General features: G+C 43.4%; 2 protein-coding genes across 3 annotated transcripts; both read right to left on the bottom strand.

Moving 5' to 3' along the window:
- Positions 1-12: 12 nt before the first annotated feature.
- C1QTNF2 (C1q and TNF related 2) lies at positions 13-6,140 on the bottom strand. Its single transcript, XM_088522511.1, has 3 exons — positions 6,034-6,140; positions 2,366-2,617; positions 13-712 (listed from the first exon to the last, which is right to left on the bottom strand). Exons 2-3 carry the CDS (start codon positions 2,607-2,609, stop codon positions 99-101), a joined length of 858 nt encoding a protein of 285 aa, XP_088378637.1. The 5' UTR covers positions 2,610-2,617; positions 6,034-6,140; the 3' UTR covers positions 13-98.
- A 7,029-nt stretch (positions 6,141-13,169) lies between these two features.
- SLU7 (spliceosome associated SLU7) lies at positions 13,170-22,633 on the bottom strand. 2 transcript variants are annotated; one of them, XM_088522598.1, is made up of 15 exons: positions 22,433-22,633; positions 21,677-21,830; positions 21,317-21,397; positions 20,625-20,789; positions 19,393-19,458; positions 17,954-18,001; positions 17,325-17,456; positions 16,970-17,067; positions 15,976-16,043; positions 15,637-15,776; positions 15,030-15,191; positions 14,490-14,594; positions 14,265-14,339; positions 13,932-14,036; positions 13,170-13,462 (listed from the first exon to the last, which is right to left on the bottom strand). In XM_088522598.1, exons 1-15 carry the CDS (start codon positions 22,594-22,596, stop codon positions 13,283-13,285), a joined length of 1,743 nt encoding a protein of 580 aa, XP_088378724.1. In that variant the 5' UTR covers positions 22,597-22,633; the 3' UTR covers positions 13,170-13,282. The 2 variants fall into 2 exon arrangements, with proteins under 2 accessions (XP_088378724.1, XP_088378726.1); XM_088522600.1 differs by lacking the exon at positions 17,954-18,001.
- Between the last annotated feature and the right edge of the window lie 678 nt (positions 22,634-23,311).

Genomic DNA, 23,311 nt, shown 5'->3' on the forward strand with positions numbered 1-23,311 from the left:
ACCTGATAATCCCCTGCGTATCCATGTACAGGCTATACTTGCTGGAATGAGCTCTCCTATGCATTTTCTGCTTTTCCTCCACTGGATAGTCTCTCCTCCTATATTTCATTGAGATAATCTTGATCAGGGTATATCAGGAAGCCAGTAAATAAGCTGTCGGTCCAGTAAGGATCGTAAAAGAGCCCATTCTGCTCTGAGTAAAAGATCTGCAGCCATACTTCATCCTCCTCCTTCAGAGAAAGAATAGTTGATCCTGAGGCAACGTCGTGGTTACCAGTGTTGGCATCAAAGGTCTTGATCCGGTACTGCCCGTTGTGGACCAAGCCAATGGCCAGATGTTTGTTGGCCAAAGTGATATCATATGTGAAATAGTAAATACCTGGAATGCTGCATATAAATTTCCCACTGGAAGCATTGTAATGTCCTCCCTCGTTCATCAGGATCCTGTCAAATTTGATGGGCAGTCTTTCTCTTGGGTAACTTTTTGAGACAGCTACAGAGAAGGCGGATTTGGCTGCTCTGGCATTGCAGGTGCAGGGACCCGGCATCCCTGTCTCGCCCTTGTTCCCTTTGGGCCCTTTCTTTCCTGGTGCTCCATTTTTTCCAGGATTACCCTTTAAGCCCTTCGGCCCTCGTGGACCTGCTTTGCCAACAGCTCCTGCTTTCCCCTTCTGCCCAGGCTTGCCTGGGTTTCCTGTTCTGCCTTGTGGGCCTAGAAAACAAAGGACACTGTCATTTCTTTGAGAGAAAGACATGATATGGTGAGTGGAAAGTTGTATCATAGCAGTTTACTGCATGTGAGAAGAAAAATCTCTGGTGAAAAGCTTATGAAATACCACCTTGGGCTGGAAGCGTGTCAGGGCTGGCTGACCACGTTGTGCAGATAGAAGGTGTTACAACCAAGGGGATCTGGAGGAGGTAGCCTGCCCCTTCTGAGGACTGAGAGACCAGTCGTTATCCGAGTTGGCTAGGAAAGGCGTATTTAGGTATGAAGTGAGCTAGGAGCAGGCTCTGAACCTCTGGATTTTAAAGGAATGGCATTGGTTTGGAAAGCCTTTTTTTGAAACTAGCCTAGAATAGACAGGATTTCATCCTCCTGTCTATAATAGATAACTATATTAAATGTAAAAATTAATCTATTGTATAGATCAGGTGTGGTGTAGGAGCCCTCCTAGCTGGGAGCTGGGCCAGATGTGAGCTGGAATACATTAACTGCAAAGGTGGCCTTGAGATGGGAAGCAGGTTGGATGCTGTCCCAGTGATGCCGAAACCACTGATTAGCATCAGTTGTGGTAGAGTCTAATACAAAAGAAATTAATGAGGGCTTAAATCTCGCTTCTGAACCTGCTGTAGCAAGACGAGATTTAAACGTAGCTGTGGATGGAAACCTGTACTCCAGATTTCTTTCTGATGGGTGAAACAAGAGATGATGCAGCCTTTGCATGCTGTTATTGTGCTGAACCCGGAGTGCACTAGTGTGGCAATGGGAAATCACTGTTTTGTATGTGCATTTTTAACTGAAATTAGTTCTTATGCGTAGAATAAGCATTTACCTAAATAAGTATTATTAAAAGGTGTGGGGGGAAATTGTTGATGCATCTTTTTGGGTTGAACGTGGTCAGGGAGGTGCTTGCTAGCCCGGTGGAGCGCCCTGGAGAGCCACCAGCAGGAAGGTGGCCGTGGCGCAGCGCGCTCCCGTGCGCCACGTCCCTGCCCGGGCCACGCGGCCAGGGCGCCTCGGCCCGTATGCAGACCCCATGGTCAGTGACCACCGCTGAGCGGGCAGCTCTTGGGCCTCCAACGGGGCTGAGAGTGCTCACCAAAATGCCACTGCGCTTTGGGGAATAGCGGGTACTTTTTTTCTCTTTCCTTTTGACTTTATTTCTCCGAAGGTCATGGAGACCAACACCATCTGCTCTAGGGATATAGGCCAAAATAGGGAAAATCTCACTCTGGAGAGAAAAAAAAGGGCAATAATAAAATTAAGAAAATAGACTCCATTAGAATTCCATCCACAAACCATATTTTTAGCAGGTTTTGGCACAGTGTTTGGAACGAGGTTTGAGACATTTTTCTCTCGGTTACAACTTTAATTTAATTCGACCTTCAAGAATTTGACTCTGTGCAAACATAAAAGGTCCCGTCCGCCGCTCTGGCAGCCGCGGTTGAACTAAGCAGAGGTACCCAGGGGCGATGGGGGAGACTGGAACCTGTTGGCAGGAGCTCCCGAGTGGGGGATGCAGGACAGGGGAGAGCAGGGCTCTTGTCTATCCTGGGGCTCGCATTTGGGATAAGTGGCCTGTCACACTATTGCTTTTATGTTTTACCCTTGTGCTCTTGGAGGAGGCCCTGGCCTCCCTCTTACCTTCGTCCCCGTGCTCCCCCTTGTCCCCGTCCTTGCCGTCTTTGCCGTCTTTCCCAGGGAAGCCCATTCTGCCGACGGTCCCCGGGGAGCCAGGCGCTCCGGGGGGCCCAGGGGGGCCGGGGGGCCCCGGCACGCTGCACGCCAGCTGCTGGGGGCCCTCCTGCAGCCCGCCCTTGACGGAGCCGCTGAGGATGTGGTTGGCCACGCAGGGCACAGTCCAGAGGAGAAGCACAGCCGAGATCATGGTGCAGCCTGTGGGAAAGACACGGAGTTTTCACCGATACGTGCAGAGGCCGCCGCGTGTTTGTGTGTGCGGGAGCGTTCCCTCCGCTGCGGACTGGACGCTGCAGATCTTTGTGAAAATAGGAGCTAATGAGGCCTCTTTGGCATTGGATAGAGGACCCGCTTTGGCATGATGTAAATCAAGGAATTTAGCTCATTGAGTTTTCCAGGTCTTAGTGATTTTTCTTTTTTACAGACTTGTGCTTCCGCGAACAAGTATTTGTGGCCGCCCCTTGTACTCGTACTTAATACGAGCAGGAATGTAAAAGTAAGCAAACAGTCTTCCAGATACTTCTTCATGCTTTGATGCTCAAATAAATTTGGAGTAGTTTAACAGGGATGCAGTAGAAACATAAGCTGTGGTATCCCAGACCTTTTAATCTGTTATAGGTCTTTTGTTCAAGCAATGTCCTCCTTGATATTAAGTCAAATAATGGGAGTTTTTAGCATCTTCCCAGTAGTTAGAATTGCCTCTTGTGCTGGAAATGAGACATTCACAGTATTTTATAAATTCCACGTTGGACTTCTCTGTCATTCTGGTACTGGCTTCTGAAGGGGATGCAACTGCACGTTACATGCTCCAAATCCAGCAGAACAATATGCTACGTATTAGCGTGGAATTGGGAGCCCCCAGTTCTGCAGTGTGTGTAATTAGGAACATGCAGAGGATGGGAAATGCAAAACAGATCTCTGGGCTGCATTTGGCTGCTAAGCCATTTTGTTCTTCTGGTCTTTTTTGTTTTTCTTGTACTTAAGTTTATTTGCTGCTGCTGAAAGGCGTCACTTTAATGGCCTTATGAGACTGAAACCACAGCCCAGTATTAGGGAGGACAGCTGAATAAAGACTGCTCAGGGGGCAAAACGGAGAACAAAATGCTAGAATGTGTAAGGATAGAGAATAGTTGTCAACATTTCTTAAGTTTCTCATAGTAACTCATCTCAAATGTGACAGAAGGGAAGTGAAAGGTGTTTGCAGAAGGATGAGTGACACCGTGACAAGAAAACAAAAAAAATGTGGAGCAAAACTAGAAAGGAGGTGGGGCTGCTTCCTGTACAGAACTAAGTGAGGGGGAACACAAGGCAGGGAAGATCTTTTCTTCTCTTAATGTTCCTTAGCTTAAGTACTTCTATTTACCTCCAAACAACCAGAACCAGCAGGAAGGCATGAGAAGTGGCAAGCAAAATACCCTGAGCCTGGCAGCTGGTTACAGCAGGAGGACCCTGAGGCTATGGCTGGTAGTACCGATACCTGAACAGGCAATAGCGCCCTGCTCGCTCATGGTTTTAAATGAACAGGACTTTGGAAGTGATAGTGCTCCTCAGGCTTCAGGGCACGAGCAGCCGCTGTCAGATGGCATCTGAGCAGAAGCTTCTCCTATGAGTAAAACAGCCCTTACCTCACTGCTCCCCACAGGGCTTCTTGTGCCTACATGTGAGCAGGGGCCTGCTCTCACTGCGGGGAGGATACGGGAGTACACGGAGCTCATCTGCTGCGGTTGTCACCAGAGAGGGGTTAGCTGGAAGGCTCCATAAGAACGTTTCATGCCACATCACAGCAATGCATGTGGGACGAGAAGCACAGTCATGTTCATGAGAGAATCTATAAATAACCTTTTAAAGAAATCTGTTTAAAAGAAAACATGCCTCATGCTGTTCCACCTTAAAAGAAAAATTGGTCCTCAATGTAGAACAAATGATGAGCTCCAGAAAGCAAATTAGAAACATTCAACATCTGTCCTCCCCCAAGTACAGGCGGTGGGCCTGGCAGCACAGGTCATGCAGCGAGGTTTCATTTGAGTGCTTATGTTTCTAAGGACACTTCAACTAAATGTCTTTTGCAACTGCGTTTTGGAGACGCTTCGCCCTTGACAAATTCCTGCTCAGTGGGCTGTGAGAGGGAGCTGCACAGGGAGGGAGGAATCCTCCTGTCCTCCTGACTGAGCTGGGGCCCAGGTGATGGCTGTAGTTTGTATGCGCTCCAGAAGGACAAATGTGGGAAAAGAAAGTAGGCCGTAAAAGATAGTTCATATCTCAAAAGCCCAGTTGTGGCAGGCCAGGCTTCAGCCAGGCCTCGTCCAGTGATCCATGTGGGCTTGTCCTGGACACATCCCTGGCAGAGCCCGGCCTGGGAGCAGGCTGGGCCAAGGGAGAGCCTAGAACCAGGCCCTGCTGCCCCTCACGTGCGCAGCGCGTTCCCCTCGGCCGCGGCACGGCCGCGACGTGCGGCCTCGCATTCATGTGGAAAACGCGTGTACTCCCAACAGCTAAAAATATCCATCCGTCCATCGCCTCACTCTGGAATGATGTCTTCTGAAATATTTACGAGCAATGGTGATTTCCATGTTGCTCACTCAAAGGAAAACAGAAGGGAAAATTTCCACAGGGTTCCCAGGGACACAAGTCTGCTGTGCCTTCAGTACAGCCCTCAGGAGTTTTATGAATATATATATTATAAAAGGGTTTCTGTAAGAAAAGATTTGCCCTTCAGAGTGAACCCCAGGCAAGCAGGATCCGGTATTTCTCCTGTAGCTCACGGGGCAGCCGGGCTGTAATCAAGTCAGAGGGAAAATCCCACGAGTGGCAGGTGCCGGACGCGTTGGTGCTTCGGCCGCATGCAGAGGCTGGACGGGCGTTCGGGCACGTGTGTGCAGGGCAGGATGTAGCCCTGGCAGGGAGCAAACTGCATTGGCTTTCTACTCTGCCTTTTTTTTTTTTTTTTAGGTTTTACTAAACAAAGCAACATCTTCATGCTTCAGAATTTTACAGAATAGCTCAAGGAGTCCGGACTTCAAAATAACCCATTTGCCCATGAGCCTGACTCTGACCTCGGCTGATTATTTGCTGTGTTTCTGGGGTGGGAGCAGGGCAGTCGTGGCCATAGAGCCCAAAACAGTGACTTAGACATAATGAGATGTGCTGCTGGCATCAGCGGCGGCACAGTCAAAATGGATGCATTTAGTTTTGGACATAACCCATGAAGTAGCTAAGCCAGAGATGAATTTGCTCCATTATCTGTTTGTAAACACAAAATAATGTCAAAAGAAATCAAGAGGAATGACACGTTCTGTGCATGGCATTGCCTGCACTCTCCCCTGCAGCAAACCTCTCCCAGGCCTGTGACACGACCGTGGTTCAGCAGTTATCAGTCTGCGCCAGAACAGAGCGGGAAGGCTGCAATTTAAAGGGTATGAACTGGCTGCTTCCAGCTGTTTCCCTGCTGGAATATTTCTTTTACCTTGAGACTGTGTCACTGCGGATTCCTCTGCACGCACCGGGAGCCTGAGTGCTCACTGACTGAGACCTTATTTGGTAACTTCTTCAAAGTTAAGGTTAAGAGAGGAGAGAAAGAAGTGGGGGAAAGAAGGAAGCAAAGGACCTGTACTCACCAGAACAAAACCCTGCAGTGAGATCCTGACGTGCGCTGGAAGCCTACAGATTTTTCAGCAGATGTTTTAGCTGCAAAACCCTGTCACGGTGCAGAGCGCAGCCCCCCCAGGCCTGCTGCGACGCTCCCTTCCGAGGGGGACATGCAGTTTTGCTCCTTCTTTTTATTTATGCTTTGCTCCGTTCTGCGTGTGTTCCTAGCTTCCTGCAGCAGCTCCAAGTTTGGCTCAACTTTGCCAAAGGCATATTTGTATTATTGTGTAATGGGTCGGAGCCTCTTCCTCTGTCACGTGGCAAGGGAAGAAATTTTTACACACATATGGCTAGAGAGCTCTTGGTGCCTGGGGAGCTTTTGCCTTTCTCTCTCTCCCTTTGTGCTCTAGTGTGAAACATCCAGTTTTCCTGGATTGTTTCTGACTGGTTCAGGCTTTCTCTGATGTAGTTGCTGCTTGTACAAGCAGACTTTGTACAGGGATGGGTAACATACATAAATCTAGGGAATAATATTGACACTGGATCTAGAACAATAGCGAGGGAAGCAAATCTTAACCTAAGGGTAGAAATTCAGCTCTCGCTTTCAAAACAATTTTAGCCAAATTAGTAAAAGAAGATTGTCCCAAGGCTTGAAGTAAAACAAGCCTGTTGCTGCTCACAGACCTAGTCATAAAGCAGAGAGGTTTGAATGTGGGAGGCTCAGGAAGAGGCTGTGCGGACTCACTGCTCCTTCAGGGGAAGCCATGGGGCCAAACACGGCGAACCTGACCCAAAGATGAGGGGCAGAAGCGTTTCTGCCTTTGGAAAAGGCTGGAACTTTTTCTTTTCTTCTTCTTTTCTTCTTCTTTCCTTTTCCTTTCCTTTTCTTTTCTTTTCTTTTCTTTTCTTTTCTTTTCTTTTCTTTTCTTTTCTTTTCTTTTCTTTTCTTTTCTTTTCTTTTCTTTTCTTTTCTTTTCTTTTCTTTTCTTTTCTTTTCTTTCTTTAAGCTTGCACAGTATTGACAAGGAATAGCAAATATATGATAGAGTGGGAATTCAGGAATCCTGGGACGAGCAGGTAGCTGTATCGATACAGAAGCGAGTGCTGGGGAGCACCTGCCCCTTCTTGTTGTCCTCCGGCAGGTGATGGTGTCCGGTTCCTCGGGAGAGTCCTGTCCTGCCTTGTACCGATGCATTAAACCCAGAATTTGCAAAAGCCGGCGATGGCCGGGAGGTTACGGGCACGTTGCCCGGCCGGATGGAGCCGTGGGTGTCTGCTCCCACGCCGGGCCAGCTGCTGGGACGTGAGCCAGCCGCAGTGTCATGCAGGAGGGATGCAAGTAGCCTCTTTGGGGCAGAAAGCTGTAGCTGTGGTAAAATCTATGAGGACGCTTAAGCAAATCACTAATAATTTGATTATTTCCTTGATTCTCCATAGACCAGAAGGAGCGAATAGATCCTTCAGCTCCATGCAGAGGCTGGTTTTGCTGCTGCCGAAGCTGTCCAGAACATTGCTCACCATGTCAGTAAAGCTCCTATAGCATCTGCTCCAAATCTATCCTAATTTTTTATATAAATAAAAATATATATATGTGTGAGTGTAAGTATGGATACACGTGGTTTGCTTTGGCAGCTGCAGCGAGCTGAACGGCCCGGGCAGCAGTGCTGGACGTTGCAGATGGGCCGCGGGGCTGTTCCTGCCGCTGGCCTCGTTTAGAGGCCCGAGAGCCTCTAAACAACCACCGATGGGGGCCACATGGACCCTGTGGAAGGAAAGGTGCGTTACCCAGTGCCCACGGGGCAGGCAGTGCCTCAGCTCGGCTGCCTGCGGGCACGTGGGTTGGGAAAGAGGTGTCCGGCACGAGGGAGCGCCGGCTCCCTCCCGGGATAACAGCACTGGATTGCTTCTCGGTAAGGAAGGGTTTCCCCTTTTTCACTGACTCCGTGATAATGCATTTCGCTGTTAGAGACACTGACCTTGTGGAAATGACTTTGTAACCAAGTAAAATAACTCAGCAAGTGCAAAAATAGCTGCAACTAACAAAGAGGCTGGAAACAACCTAAAATGCAGACTTCAAGGCCAAGCTAGGAAATGCCAATGAAAGTGCACGTGCTTTCACGGGCAAATGTAGGTGCTTTGGTTCTGTTTTTTTTTTCTTTTTTTTTTTTTCCTGAAGATTCTAATGGAGCAGGAGAAGCATTTTCTGCCCAGCAGATCTGCTCGGCTTAGTGTGGAGTGGTGTTTGGAATGATTTTTATTGCCCTGACTAAAAGGAGTTTGGAGCTCTCTGAGCTGTTGTTAGAGCATGTCTATCCCTCTCCAAAAGCCCCATAAAATGAGCCTCTGTTTAAACTTAAAGGATGCCCTTGAGACCATTAGCTCTGCTTAGGAACTGCAGTCCTAACCTATTAAGATAAAAATAAATGTGGCTTATTTGGGCAAGAGAGAAGTGGGAGCCACCCCAAACATCAGGGAGCTACAGCAGACAGAGAATGTAGAAGATATTTTAAGTTTGGGGTTGTTTTTTATTTCGTTTTTGTCATGTAGCTTCTAATTCAAAGTGAAATTCAACAGTGTCTTGTACTTGCCACAGCTATCTCCTGCCTAGGTATGTAATGAATTTAGAGATAATAAGAGTCTTATGGAAATACCTTGTATTTCCCAGCAAAACTTAGTGTGGAAAATTACGGAGTTCCGGGAAGACCTGCAGCAGTCAAAGCCTATGGGACAGCCTTCAAAGGAGCGCTGGCGAATTGCCGTGACTGTAGCTTATCCAAGAGAAGGTGAAATGGAGTCAGTTATCACCGAGGCTACCTCCGAGAAGGGGTGGGTGGCAGGTGAGTTTTATTTCGTGGTCTTAGGCCGGCGAGGCCGCGCAGGAGCTGGTGCAGGACCTCGCGCGTTGCCCCGGCTCGCAGGGAGGCTGCAGCCCTGGGGTCAGCAGCAGGGCCGCCCCGGCGCTGCGGGTGGCGTTTGGCAAAGCCCGGGAGCGAGTGTCACCTCCCGGCGGCGCGGGCGGTGCCTTGGCCCCGCGGGGACAAGCAGCATCCCCAGGCGGGTGACAAATCGCTGGCTTGGCACAGCAGCAGTGAAAGTCTGAACAGCTAAAGATAGCTACAAATAACCCCCCTTTTCCCTCTGCTGCAGCTAAAGTATTTCACATTAGAGCTTTTTTTTTTTCCCCTCAGAGAATTTGCTAAAAATGGACTTTCAGCCATTCCTGAAATATTTAGAGAGCGCTGGTGCAATGTCAGCAGAACGTGCTGGGGGCTGTGCTGTCCCTGCTGCCTCAGAGCCCTCGGGGACGCGGCAGGTCCAGGTGCCTGCGAGGACGCGACCCCGCAGCGAGGAGAGCTCGATACCATTCCTGTTTCAGGGAATGCGTGTTGAAAATTCCAAAAACAGAGTTGGAAGTATCTGCTCCCTTCTGCTGCCTGCTCACCAGCAGTGCAGGAGGTTCGAATTCCAGGGAGCGCAGGTGGAGGAGACTCCCGGTCTCCCTGGTGTGGAGACGTGGCCGCTCCTTCGTTTGCTGTGCCGTGTCCTGCTGCTGGGAGATACAGGGGGAGCTTAGAGAGCAACAGGCCAAGGGCTCTGCTTAGATCCAAGTGCAGGGCAGCAAGGGGCTGGGTGGTGGCTATTTCCAAAATGCAGTGGAATTACTGGAATATTCTTTGAAGGCGCTGTTGCTAGGAAGGTTGGGTTTGTTACTGCGTCCACAGCAAATATCGTTAGGCAAAGTTAAAGATTTTTCCGTTCCTCCGAGGTCCAAAATGAACTTGCATTTTGCACAAGCAACATAACATCATTGCTTAATATCCCTGGTGGGCTGCTGGTTGGGCCACCTAAGAGATGTGAACAAATCTATTTCGTGTAGAAGTTAGAATATTTCTATTTCTTTGTGTTACATGCAGCAAAATCAAGCCAAGCAGCAGTGCTAATGGAACGACGGGGAGCTGCCTGCCCATAGTTTGGGCCATAGTGTTTGGGCCTGAATGGAATAATTAAAATCATACCCAAAAGTGATATGGAAATAGCAGCTGTTGGGTTTTACTAGGCACAGGCCTTGTTTTAGTGGGCAGAGAAAATTCTCTCTCTCTCTCTCAAACGTTTTTTCTTTTTCCAAAAGGAGCAACTCCATTTCATGGTTAACCATTGCTAACATTATCCCTGCTGCTTCTGATCCCTCAGCAGCCTAAATGGATGACACATAGGCAGCACTGCAGCTCTTTCATTAACCCACTCAAGGAAAGCCATAAAGATCCAATTACAAAGCAACAGGGAGTCAGTAAAAGCACCTTCTGGCATGCCTTGGAGCCTTCGAAAGATAACGCACCACACTGAACCTTCCCTTCAGCAAAACTAAATGTTTTCACCTACAAAAACGCCCATCTCTGAATCAACTGCCTGATTTGCAGCAGGCAGATCAAGCACGCCACAAATAACTAGAATTGAACAGGAAGTAAAAGGAGGCAATGTTTGAGAAGGGAGTTGAAAAAATAAGCTTAAAGCTGTGCTGCGTGTCAGAGAAAAGAGCTGCCCTGTATTACAAATTAAGAATTTGGCGTGTCTGTATCAACAGGTTAGGGAATCTCCTGCCTGACCTCTACTATATTTGTGCATGCAAGAAACACAGTAGTTCAAGTTCTGCTGCTTCTGCTGATTTTCATTTTATGTTCATTTTTGCCCAAGCTCATTTACAAGCTTATTTCAAATTCATTTTAGATGGGAAAAAATATCTTTTTGTGCAATAGGAAGCTGTCTTTGAATATGCACAATCATATTGCTTGCCAAATCCAAAGAGAAGCAGATGGAGGAAAATTAATCCCCATGCTCAGATCCACAATGTTCTTTAACATTTAACCCTTAGCCTATAAATAGAGCAACACGTTTAAATCCTTCTTTTAGTTGTCCTTAACTGTTGAGACTGATGCAGAAGAGATCGATTCTGCATCGCTCACAAGTTCAAAGGACTTGTGTTGAATAAAACATTATTAATCCCTTCTTCTAGGGAGCTGCGTTTCTGCTGAACCAGAGATGAAATTGGCTCATCTTCCCATAACCTCTCCTAGAAGGCAGGGCATGTTGAAAGTAAATTAGTCATATCCTCAAGTTTTTGAAAAGAAAATCCATCCACAGAAGTGTGCTATAAGTTGTAATTCAGTATATTTACTTGTAAAAAAAAAAAATTATCTTCCTGTAATAATTTTGACCTGATGTTTGAACTGACAGTTTAAAAGCACTGAACATGCTCTAGAGGCTTTTAAAATATACATATCTTCAACTCTCTCCTCATTTTTCTCTAGCACAAAAAAATAATCACCAGACAGAATTTAAATCTGAAGGTGACAGCTGCCAAGATTGGTGAGTTAATTTGATCCTCATTCTAAACTGCTCTTCTTTTACTCTAAAAAGAATTCCATCTCTAGCTACACCTTTAGAAATGTATCCAAATACCTCAAAGAATTGCTAAGAGGGATTCTTTTTATGCATCTCCTTTCTCAAACTGAACATGGCCCTGACTCAGAAAACAAGAACTAGTGTTTGTGAGGGCAGAGGTACTGCCAGCTGTCACTTAAATGTCATGGACCTCAGAAGTGTTCACAGGTAAAACCAGCTAATCCATAAAATTGTTTGGGAACAGTTTGCACTTGAATCAGAACACTAAATATACACAAGCACAAGGAAGCAGCTCCCAAACGCACAAGGCTGGTCTAGGTGGTTACTGCAGGCAATTACATGTGGGAGCAGTGCAGGGTCCACGTTGAAAGCAGCTGTAGCCAAGAAAGGTCAAGGGATGAGATCACATGGAAAACTGAAGTGAGTGGAAGGGAAACTGCTTCCTTCCTCTTTTCCCCGTCTGATTTTCTGTTTGAAGTGGTATTGTTAGTAACCAAGTTGCACATCTTCAATGGTACTAGATAGATGTATTTTTTGCAAGAGTAAGGAGGACTTTAAAATGAAGTTTTTAAACAAAGTATTACATTCAATATCAGTAATTTTATAGCAAAAATAATCACAGAAAAAGCAAACTAGGAGATAAATGTAATAAAAGGAAATCAGCTTTACAGGTAGACCTATTTCTTCTGGTAAGTTTAACTTTCTTCACTGTCTAAAAAATGAGCATTATAACCAGTTTCTTCTTTATAAAAAGGAGGATTACAGAACAGCGTTTTCTTTGTACTACCATTAATATAATCACACTTAACATGGTTAAGCCATATTTAATAAAACAGTTTAAGCTACAACAGAAGTAGTTCTTCATTCTTCCAATTCTAAAGCCATGTCATTGGTGTCAAGTTTTTCACCCATTTCTGTAACCCGAGTAGTCAGTTTAAAATTCATGTTTTTAAATGATCAATATTGTCAGATAGATAGCAGATGATGCATGACACTATCTTAAGGTATTGGAGGTTGACATTCAGTATTACACCATGTAACAGGGTTCTGAAAGTTATTAAAGGTAAGTTGCATACTGTTAAACATCAAACAGAACAAAGAACTCAGCTGTCTGCAACTCAAACAGTACAGCAGGGCCACCCACTTTTGGGTAACCTTCACTTACAGTGATGTTGGCATTATTGGAAATATGGATGAAAAAATCAGCTTTATATTTAAATAGAAATAAAATTTAAAAGCTCTACAGCTAGCTTCTCTTATCCTCTTTTTTAGCATTTAAGACCTCTATATTAATTTAACCAACACTGTACAAAGCAATCAATTTTTACATTTCCAGAATACTTATGAAATAAAAAAACTACTTTTCCTCCAAAAGCCATGTGACAGGCAACTCCCTTTAGAAATAAGGCTCTGTCAAGTTTATTTGCAACATTTTTTGCTCTATATAACAGTGACACCTGCTGCCCATTTCTTCTGCTTAGTCAGTTACACTGAATTTGCTCATGCAAATTCTTAGCATAGATCCAGTGGCCCAATAATCTCCATGCATAGATCAGGTGATTCAATGAATTCAGGATTCCAGACACTACCAGCTCCTTCTTCCAGTAGAGAATTTATTGAGTGGGTGAATGCATTATATACATATGTGTATATACATATATAAGCATCATGTGTATGTATATACACACACTCTGGAATTGCTATACATACTGTACTGCTTTTGTTTGTCATCAAGACCTTTCCATCATCTTCTGTGACACAAGAAAAGAAACTCTGCCATTTCTGGCATCTGTTACACACATGGAAGGTAAGTGAGCATCTAGAGATCTGTGAGCAAGTATGAAATTGTCCTGAGCATTGGAATGATTTTCACCCTGGTTACTGTCCAAGAAAAGAGGCCATGGGATCATCAGGTCTCTGACGTTTCATTCTATAGGCTTCCATTTCCTCCTCTGTTGGCTCCCTGGTTTCATACACGCTGTTATAGGGTCTCTTCCTCTCATCTATCTGCATGATTTCTTTAACATGGAGAAGACGAGCTTCTTCTGCATTTAATGCCTGAAGTGGAAACAAATTTAAAAAAAAAAGTTTGTATTAGATTTTAGTACAATGAACAAGCAGGAAGCAGAATGGTGGGATGCAGCAACAAACACCTGTCTGGCTCACATACAGCCCCACTTCATCTAACGCTTATTTTGAGGGTTTAACTTGAAGTGAGCTAAGGTAATATTTAGCAAACAAAGTATTTAAGCCCCTTCAGTTGCCAACAAGTAAGTAAGAACACCTAGTAAAGTTTTAGCTAAAATATGATTGTGATCCACAAAGTACAAAAACAGGTAAAAGCAAGCTTGTGATTTTAGTGTTTTTCAGTCAGGGTGGCGGGCGGGGGGGCCGCGGGGGGAAAACTTTTTGAACAAATTCTCCTGTTTCTCCAATTACTGCTATTCCTTGCTATTCAAAATAAGTCATGTTCCCAACATGCTTTGAATAACATTTGAATGATGTTTTGAGTAAGAGTATACTGCACCTTTTTAAGTTTTTCTTGCTTCTTTTTCTCTTCACCCTCACTATCTGAATTTGAGCTCTTCTTGTGTTTCTTCTTTTTCTTGTCTTTCTGTTTTTCTTGGTGAATCTGTAAAGTGGAAAAACAGCTGCAGTTAAGACTCAACTAGCAAACAAAAAATGTTTGAGACATTAAATCCTAAGTGTCTATTAATGCTTCAGATCCTAGTTTTGAATAAAAAATGTTAACAATCAAATAAGGCAATATGAGTTTTCAGGCTCATTAGAATGACATAACGTCATTTAGTCACATACGTTTCCCTCTTAAAATACTGAAGGAAAGCATCTTCTCCCTTACCTCCATCAGGGTTTTGGGTTTTGTCACGTGTTCTTCATCCCTGGTTTGGTCTTCTGATAAGCTTGCTTCTGAGTTCTACACAACAGATAATAGGAAGGATACCCATTTACAAAGCATAGTTGAAAATGAATGGACAAGTTAAATTTTGGTTTGGTTATTTTTAAGAAAGTATATAGATAGATGGTTTATAGCTATTTCCACATGACCAAATAAGGCAATACTTACAGCAATTTCTTTCCCAGCTTCTCCTGTACAGTAAGAGAACTTGACAAACGAGTGGCAGCATTTATAACCCCACTTGCCTTCTTTCCAGTATGAGCCCCAAATGCACTGCAAGAGGAAACACAATGGCAATTACACCCATTCAGACACTTCCATAAGACACAAGCTGCACTTTTTGCTGTGTTTTTTATTTATTTTTATTTTATTTTATTTTCCCTGATAAAGGGTAACCCATTCAACGAATTCAGAAGTGGAGGTTAAGAGAAATACACCTGCAATTTTACACTAGCCTTTCAGCTACTGCTTCAAAAAGAGCAACAGCATGAGGCCAACTCATATTCAAGGCAAGGGGAAATAGAACAATAACCCCCCTTCAGTTTCTTTAAAGATCTCCATCCTCAAATTCCACTGCACCTATGGGAAGTTAACATTCCAGTAGAAATAATTTATTTGCTGTTTTAATTATATTGCACTGTCCCTACACCTCACTCCCTCCCCTATAGGAAAGAAATTTAGTTTTTAAAGTTTAAATTAGTTGCTTACTGTGTGGTTGTTGATCTTTACATCCTCTTCATATTTAGAGCAAGCAATAGCTTTCTCTTGTCCTTTGATGACTGTTCCATGCCTAGAATATTCCACGTAATCTTCTGTTTGAGCCAAGAGCAATTCAGCAGGTGGAGCATCTAGATGTTCTTGTCCTCCATACTGTTATGTAAACAGAAATGACAGTTTTGGAAAAAAGTTTATATGTAGTTTACATGTTTCAAAAACTTCACCTCTAGCATCTTCTCTATCTAGGATATATGACTTCCAAAACAAAAAATACTACACAGGAGAGGTAGGTGGAGAAAATTTAATCTTCAACTAATAGCTAAGCGAAGCACATCTCCTGTGTGTCCACAGATTTTTCAATTTGAGAAGCTTTAACTGACACATAAGGACAGTCTATCAGACCTTCAACTACATTATTCCAATATTGAATTATTGACTGAATTGAGTATTTTTTTTGTATCTGTAAACACACATTTATAAATATAACAGAGCTGGTCAGAACAGCTGACATGTTTTAGCACAACATTAGTAACGAAATTTGTTCTCCAAGACCCAAACTCAACAAAACCCTTGTTAAATCAAACCAAATGTCTATTACCTTCTCCAGGATGCTTTCTTTCTGCTGTGCCTTGAAATCTTCTTTTTTCACTTTGAAGGACTTATAAAGTAGCTCTAATTTTGTAGGGTCTGCTTGAAGATGAACTTCAGAGCCTTTGTCATAAGCCTCCCAAGCAAACACTGTGTATACAAGAGGTGTTACTCAATACTCACTCTAAAACTGACAAATGCATTCAAATTATTGCTTCTAGTTTTTTTTTTCTTTTTTCTTTTTTTTTTTAAATATATATATATATATCTATATATATATATATAAATAAATCCAATGTAAACATTTTCCCTTCCCTTAAAAAGGGCAACAGAATAAAAACACACTTACACTGAGTCTGTGCCATTGAAATGGTATCTCCAGTGTAACGGACAAAGTTGTCACCTGCATAACCAACTCTGCGGGGGGGAAGAAGGATTTTTAGCATGCAAGTAACAATTTCCACAATTTTCTCTTTAAAACTTTCTTGTTGATGTTCTGTGGGTGTAGAAACTTTGTGCCCTGATAGTCAAGATGGAGGGAGAAGGTGCACTCAACTCAGTACATGAATGAAAAGTCTCGGCTCCCCCAGTCCTGAAAACGTTACACAGCAGTTCACAACATTCCATGCCAATGTTTATACAGATACATTTTAAGATGCAGAAGAGGACCTCAGGCTGGGCATGGGATAGCAAGAACCATGAAGCCAAGCTTGGATCTAATTGTACAATATATATGAAAGGCAACTGATACAGTGATATTCTAGCACAGTGGTTTCAGGTTTGGGATTTGTGAATCCTTTCTGCCCCTGGGTACTGTACTGAGATAAAGCTTGATAATAGCTCTGCTTTAGTTGCACACCATACTGAAGTGACTCACAAAGAGCACACCAGCCACAGGTTGAAATAAAATCAAATAATGTCAACAGTCCACTTTCCCTCTCTTCATAGAGGCAAAAAACTCTGACAAATTTAGTCTGCTGTCCTGTGGCAGAAACATGGATTTTCCTACAGAAACATGTGGATTTTCATAAACATAATTCTTTTTACAGATAGAATCTCTAGATACAGACTGTTCCTATCCTTGTTCCATATTCGTACCAGTACACTAGGATCACTAAAATACTACTTTAAATACTAAAACAAATAAAAAACAACTAGTAACAATATTTTTTTGTTTGCCACAAAGCATCACTAAAAGACTTTTCTATTAATAATTTGGATTAAAATAAATATTTAAAATATTATTACTTATTTAAAAGATTAAAAAACAAAATTACTAAAGAGTCCTCTCATTTGTAACAGAGTTTTGTTGGACATGTGAACATTTTCCTGTTTTTACTTACTCATCTGGATTCTTGCCAGTATTTGCATAGGGATTCTCCCTCATTGCTCTTGTTTTGGGATCATAATAAGCAGAGTTTGGATCTAGATTCCTCAGGTACTAGGGGAAGAAGACAACAAACATGATTTTTGATTAAAAATACAAATTTAGAAGAACTGAAATTAGTATTGCAACTGCCAATCCTCCCCCATAATTTAAATGGTTAAGATCTATGCAAGATCTTGAAGAAATTGTAATATAAGGAGTAGTAGAAACAAGAATAGACCCTAATCTCTAAACACCAAATTCATTAACAATAGTGCAATGTTTGAAATACGAATAAAAAAGATAAACAGACAATAGAATTCAATGCTCACTTTTGCAATATCTTCCCGAATACGTAAATTTCGAACTGTGATACGTCTTTTAGAATCAAAGTTCTGTCCAGGCATGTCAATGTCATCTGCATATTTATCTTCATCTTCATCTTCACTGTTATGATCTCTTTCCTGAGGAGAGAGAGGGAGAAAGAGCGGAAATTTCTAAGTAAAATGGGCATAAATTCTAGAAAGAAATAAATTAATCTTATTTTAGCGGTTTGATTAAAAATTCCATAAACCCCATAGTTAAAAGTTATGATCATTTCTTTGGGGGCTTAAGCGTACTAACATATCATGCAGTTACATTCCACTGTTGAGAAATATCCTTGTTACAGGATTTTTTGTTGTAGAAAAAGTTGCAAAAAACACAACTGTGAATGATGTTAAGAAAACAGTTATATTGAACAAAATGTACATGTTAAAACATAGTTATTCTCTTTCATCCCTAAGGTTTGAAAATACACAGGAATTATTAACTATGAAATCCAGCACCCTCTGCCCAAAAAAAAGGCAGCCCAAAGCCAGTACTGAAACTCTTCTGCTCCCCCTCCAGCCCTTTCACTGCTTCACTAAGTGCAGGTGCTTCCGGCCTCCCCGTGGTGTGATGCAGTGGATAATCATCTTACTGTCTGTGAATTTGGTTCCTCTTCTCCCCATTGGTGTCTTGGGGAGTTCTGCAGCAAACAAAGAGCACATCAGCAGAGAACACAAGACAGTGGAGAGAAGGAAGGAGGCAGGGAGATAAAAAACAACCAAAGCAGAGCTTATGCCTATGGCACAGGCCTACTGAAAGCAAAAAGACAGCAACTGTGTCACACGATACACAGAGACCACTGCCTTGTAAAGGGTTCAAGATGGAGCTTGCAAGTGTCTCTGATGCAGAAACATTGGTGACCTTTTCACTGAACTCCCAGTTGAATTTCCAAGCCCTTGCAAGAGTGGCAAATTCTCCAAAATAGTACAGTTCAACTCAAACCCAAAGGAACCTTACACTGTATATTAATAAATATGTGAGTGTTTAATTGGGAATGATAGAAATAACAAGCACAAATCAGAAGCTATAACTCCTACTGGAGAAATGTAAAAGTTCTGATTACATTTGGTTAAAAGAAGAGGCACCCATCTTGCTTCTCTGTTTATCAGAAATGATTCTTTACATTCAAATACTCTCTTCTACCAATTCCATTTTATAAGGAATAAATACAGGGAGGCTAAAGATCCTGTCCTACGGTGGCCAAAAGATTAAGTACCTTATCCATTTGGGAAGTTCTGTATTATCATATATTTTGTGTTGGGTTGGAAATTAAGTTTACTCTGCCATCTAGTGACAAAACTAAAAGCAACAACATAGGGAAAATGGACACCCAGTTGTCTGTGGGTTTTTTTGTTGCTTAAAAAAAAAACAAAACCAAAAAAAAAACCCAATATAATATTTGTTTAAGAAAACCCCCCAAAATACTTCTTACCAGTAATGGCCTCTGCTGTCCCCCATCTTATAAACTTAGGTTTTTATATTAAAGGCTATCAAAAGCCTAGGCTATAATCTAAAGAGAGTTGCAAAATCTGTGAAGTTGCAAGCCAGAGGGAAATACATGTTCTCAACCTTCAAATAATAAGAAACAAATAGCTTCCTATTCGTATTTATAGGAAGCATTCATCCAGCAATCTAGTCACATAACAGTTATAACCACAATGGTAGGACATAGCAATCTAAATTCAAGAGCTCATTTTAGTGCGTGCATGAAACATTTAAATGGAAAATGATTCTTTTGACCCACAATTTTGTATTGCTCATTTCACAAGATTTCTGTTTGCCACAACTGAAGCAGGAAAGTCTTGCCCATCAAGGGAAGACAAAGCCCCTTTCACACAAAAGGAGGTACTTCAAATTCTTGCAAGTGACCCAGAATGTGCTTGTGTTAGAACTGACATCTGCATTCCTGACAGGCACAGAAAGCAACAGGAAACTCAGTCTGCAGAGTAAGAGCAGCAGACAGCAGACATGACCTTTCTATCTTTATTTAGCATTAAAAAAAAAAAACGAATTAGGGTTTAGTTTACTTACCACTTGCTCCAGCTTTCCTGATGCTAGCTCCTCTTGAAGCTTCTGGGCTTTCAGTGTACGTTTGGCCTGCATATTATGAATTTGGTTTATTATTTTAATAGCAAGTGTGCAGTAAGACTTATCACAAGCACCTCTTAAAACTGCTATTTTTAGAAAGTAATAATTATTTCAAGAAGTGGGCTACTAATTTGCTGGGTGCTTGTCAAAAATCAGCTGTGCAGTTTGCCTACTCTTATATTTACCATGGTTTTTGGTTATCAATGAAAGGAAAAGTGTACACAGTAACCATATTGATATTGTATATTATAGGCTGGAAAGCACCTCAAGAGCCTCTAGTCCAACTGCCCTGCTCAGAGCAGGGTGCACTACGGCAGATTGGTCAGGACCATGTCCAGCTGCTTTTGGGTGTCTCCAAGATGGAAACTCCACAACCTGTTCTACTTCTTAAGTGTTTTGTTATTTTTAAATTGAGTTTCTTATGCTTTAATTTCTGTATACTGATTTTTCTCCTGCCACTGGATACCACTGAGAAGAGTCTGGCTTTCTTTTTCATACTCTCCCATCACACCACTAAAATCCAGAATACCTTCACACAGCATTAGCTTCCCTGTGCACTGCAGGAAGATACTCAGATCAGGCCCACAAACGAATCTAACTGTCTTCTGGAACAGGCTTAGCATCCAGTCAAGGTAGTGGACTCTTTTTTTTGCCCCCTCTATGAATTCAAGAGTGTCCATGTAGATTTAGTACACACAGCTACATTAACTGCAAAAGTGAGATGCTGATCTGCAGGGACATTTACAGTTAGTCCACTAGTTAGTCCATGATACTAACAAAGAGTAACAAAAATATGAATAGAGTTCAAAAATATAGATGCTGGTTCTAAACATTACAGCCAGCTTATGTAATTTGAATTACCTTTTGTAAGGTAATTTGAATGAATTACCTTTTGTAATTCAATCTTCACTTTGAATAATGAGTTCTAAGTCTTGCCTGATAAGAGGCAGGCAATCTGGACAGACAACTCATTACTGTGTTGACTCATTCTCCCGTGTCATTTCTCATCTTTGTGTCTAGTTTGAGCTAAGTTTGTTTTTAAATACAGAATCTATCTACTTTTCATTATGAATATAGCACAAAATGTAGTCTCAGAGTGCACAAAGCAAACATGCCTTCCCCAATCCCCAGCCAAACACAGAATTTTTCTGCAGTGGACTGCAGCACCCACACACCAGGTCAACTTTGGAATATTCCTCTACAATCTTCATGTGCTCTTCAGGGTTATAACCATTCCAACGATCTCGCTTTCCATCATAGTCAAACATAAGCTGAGGCTGCACGTGTTCATCTGGTGCAATGTTCATGCCTGTGTATTTGGCTCCAACTTTCCTGGGTCTCTGAAAGATAAAAGAAATGGTTCAATCAGTTCAGTACACTGAAATATGTTATTCACCTTAAAAATATGTATCAATTGAGCACCTCTAAAGCTGGTTGAACCCAGCACTAGAAACCTCTGAATTGTAAGCAAGTCTAAGCAGTTCATTTAACGATTTTTACAATAACACAACTAAAACCCATCAATTGATTGTAGCCCCATATAATTCCATCTTCCCTAGTTAACAAAGGCATTATTATACAATTCCTGGGAAATACTCTTAAACAACATAAAACAGAAAAGGTTGGCCTAAGCAGTACTTAAGCAAAAGCAAATTAACATAGAGCACTAAATAATAAATATTTTCACCTATTATTGCAGCTCTTCTTACATATAGAGCTGAGGTACAACATCCCGAGTGGTAGGATTCCCCCCCTCACACACAGAGTTACTTTAGAAACAGGTAACTTTCCCCTTATTTATAACTAGCTACTTCCTACTAAAGCGCAATTTGGTTTTCAAAATTATTGAAATAAAAGTAGAAGTTACCTCCATACAATCTTTCTTTTTGTGTGTCAATGCACCGCAGTTCTCACAAGCTCCTTTACGATATTTAGTTGCTATAGAATGCTGGGGGGGGGAAAAAAAGAAAAAAAAAAGAAAAAAAAAAGTCAAACTTTCAAAAAGATTCACATACACACTCCCCACAGCTCCCTATCTTTTTCAATACAAGCAAAGCCTGCACGCTCTCCACAAAGCCATAACATATTTCAGGTATCACCACTGTGAAATGACTGTTAAGTAAGAGTATAAAACCAGCAAACATAGAAAATTACAGGAATCAATATTCCTATTCTTCCCTTTTCACAGAATCAAATATTATCTTTATAACCAAAGTATTTTCCATACCTCTTGAACTCCTCGCTTGTACCAGTCTCCAGAGGAGCTGTACTGCTTCTGCTTCTCTGGCTGAGGTCTCTGGTGCTTTAGAGTGGGCCTTTTAGAAGGGTCTATGTACCATGGTACTGAGGATATGTACTGAGGAATATGAGGGTTGATGTCTCTGTGGAAAATATCAGGCAATAAATACATGGCCCAGGAAGGGATCTGCAGCTTAACCCAATGAGCAGCTCCTGCATTCAACTTCAGTGCTTTGAAGCTGATCATAAAATAATCACTGAGGCTGCTACAAAGCATTCTAAAGTAACATGCCCTCCATTCACCTAATCTTTCCCGCTCCAAATCAAGTCTTTATATTATTACAAAAACAGCTGTATCTTCCTTCCTCAGGTATAGTAAGAGCCACAATAAGAGGGTGAACAACCTTGCAGAGACCTCAGGGAGAGCGTTAGTAACTGATAAGCTGCCTGGGGAAGGTCTCCAGCAACATCTTCACTCCTCTTTTAAAGCACCACCTGTAAAGGCCTCTCGGCCCCACTCCAGCAGACCAGACCAACATGAAGCCCCATTTCCTTTTTTCCCCCCCCAGAACAAAGGCTTATCTACCTGAGGAAAGCTAGGGTGCTGTAAACGAATCCGCACAGCAAAATAATTCAGGTCTGCACCTCTGTACTGCCCATCATGACTTTCTAATTATAAGCATCAAAAAATCGTACTTTAAAAAAACTACGACTTCAGAAGAACTGCAGCTTCGGTGGAACTTACTTTCCCTCCTCGTCCACCTCGGCGGGCGCGTTCCCCAGCTTCCTCTGCTCTTCCAGCTCCTTCTTTTTCCTCCAGTCCTCCCGGGTCATCTTCTTCGGCTCCTCCAGGTTGACATCGCTGGCCCCTCCTGGGGGAGCCGCGTTTGCAGCGGCCCCAGACGCCATCGTACCCTGTGGTACGACAGAGGGAAAGAGCTACAGCCGCCCACCACGTAACAGCTCCCCAAGGGCCTAGAGCGGCCGCGCAGAGGAGGAGGAGGAAGCGACTAAAAGGCCCCGGCGCCGCCGCCGCCGGTCGTGTTTACCGGCTAGGCCGCAGCCCACAATGCACCGCGGCTCCGCCCGGGCCCCACCCCCAACGGAAGTCGCGCCGTTAGGGCGGAGCCAAGCCGTCACCCCAGCAACGCCGAGCCACGCCCCCTCCCCCCGGCGCTTGTCCCAACGGCAGCCAATGGGCAGCCCGAGCGTTAGTCTAACTGGCCAATGGGAGACTCGGCGGGTGTTTAAAAGCTGCGGGCGAGGCGGGTAGTCCCCACAGCTGCGGGGCGGCAGCGGTGAGCGCGGGCGGCCGCGCGGGACCCTCCTCGGCAGGGGCGGCCGTGCGGCTCCGGGCAGCGCTTGGCGGCGGGGTGGGCCTGCAAGTGCCGTGCTGTGCTCGCAGCTGTGCGCCTGGCTTGGGGTTTTGACTCTGGCTTCTAAATTCTGCCTCGAGGCAGCGCTTTTCTGCGTGCTCCTCTTCTCCTTGGCTGCTGACCTAAACTGCATCAATGATGGGAGATGAGCTTCTCCCCGCTGTGCGGGAAGTGCTTTGGGCTGCTAGTGGCCCCTTGTTGTTTCCTGAACTCATGTAAATTACAGTGGGAGTTCTGAGACCACCCTG

The sequence above is a fragment of the Tinamus guttatus genome, unplaced genomic scaffold, assembly GCF_059628265.1.
Source record: "Tinamus guttatus ecotype Peru unplaced genomic scaffold, ASM5962826v1 Tinamus_guttatus_pri_ptg000155l, whole genome shotgun sequence".
Taxonomy (NCBI): Eukaryota; Metazoa; Chordata; class Aves; order Tinamiformes; family Tinamidae; genus Tinamus; species Tinamus guttatus.

Coding starts and splice junctions, on each gene's coding strand:
- SLU7 (XM_088522598.1), bottom strand. CDS start 22,596: ATGGCGTCTGGGGCCGCTGCAAACGCGGCTCCCCCAGGAGGGGCCAGC. Junction 18,002..19,392: donor CAGGAAAGCTGGAGCAAGTG/GTAAGTAAACTA, acceptor TGTTTGCTGCAG/AACTCCCCAAGACACCAATG. Junction 14,595..15,029: donor TAAAGATCAACAACCACACA/GTAAGCAACTAA, acceptor TTCCTCTTGCAG/TGCATTTGGGGCTCATACTG.
- C1QTNF2 (XM_088522511.1), bottom strand. CDS start 2,609: ATGATCTCGGCTGTGCTTCTCCTCTGGACTGTGCCCTGCGTGGCCAAC. Junction 713..2,365: donor GGGGGAGCACGGGGACGAAG/GTAAGAGGGAGG, acceptor TTTGTTTTCTAG/GCCCACAAGGCAGAACAGGA.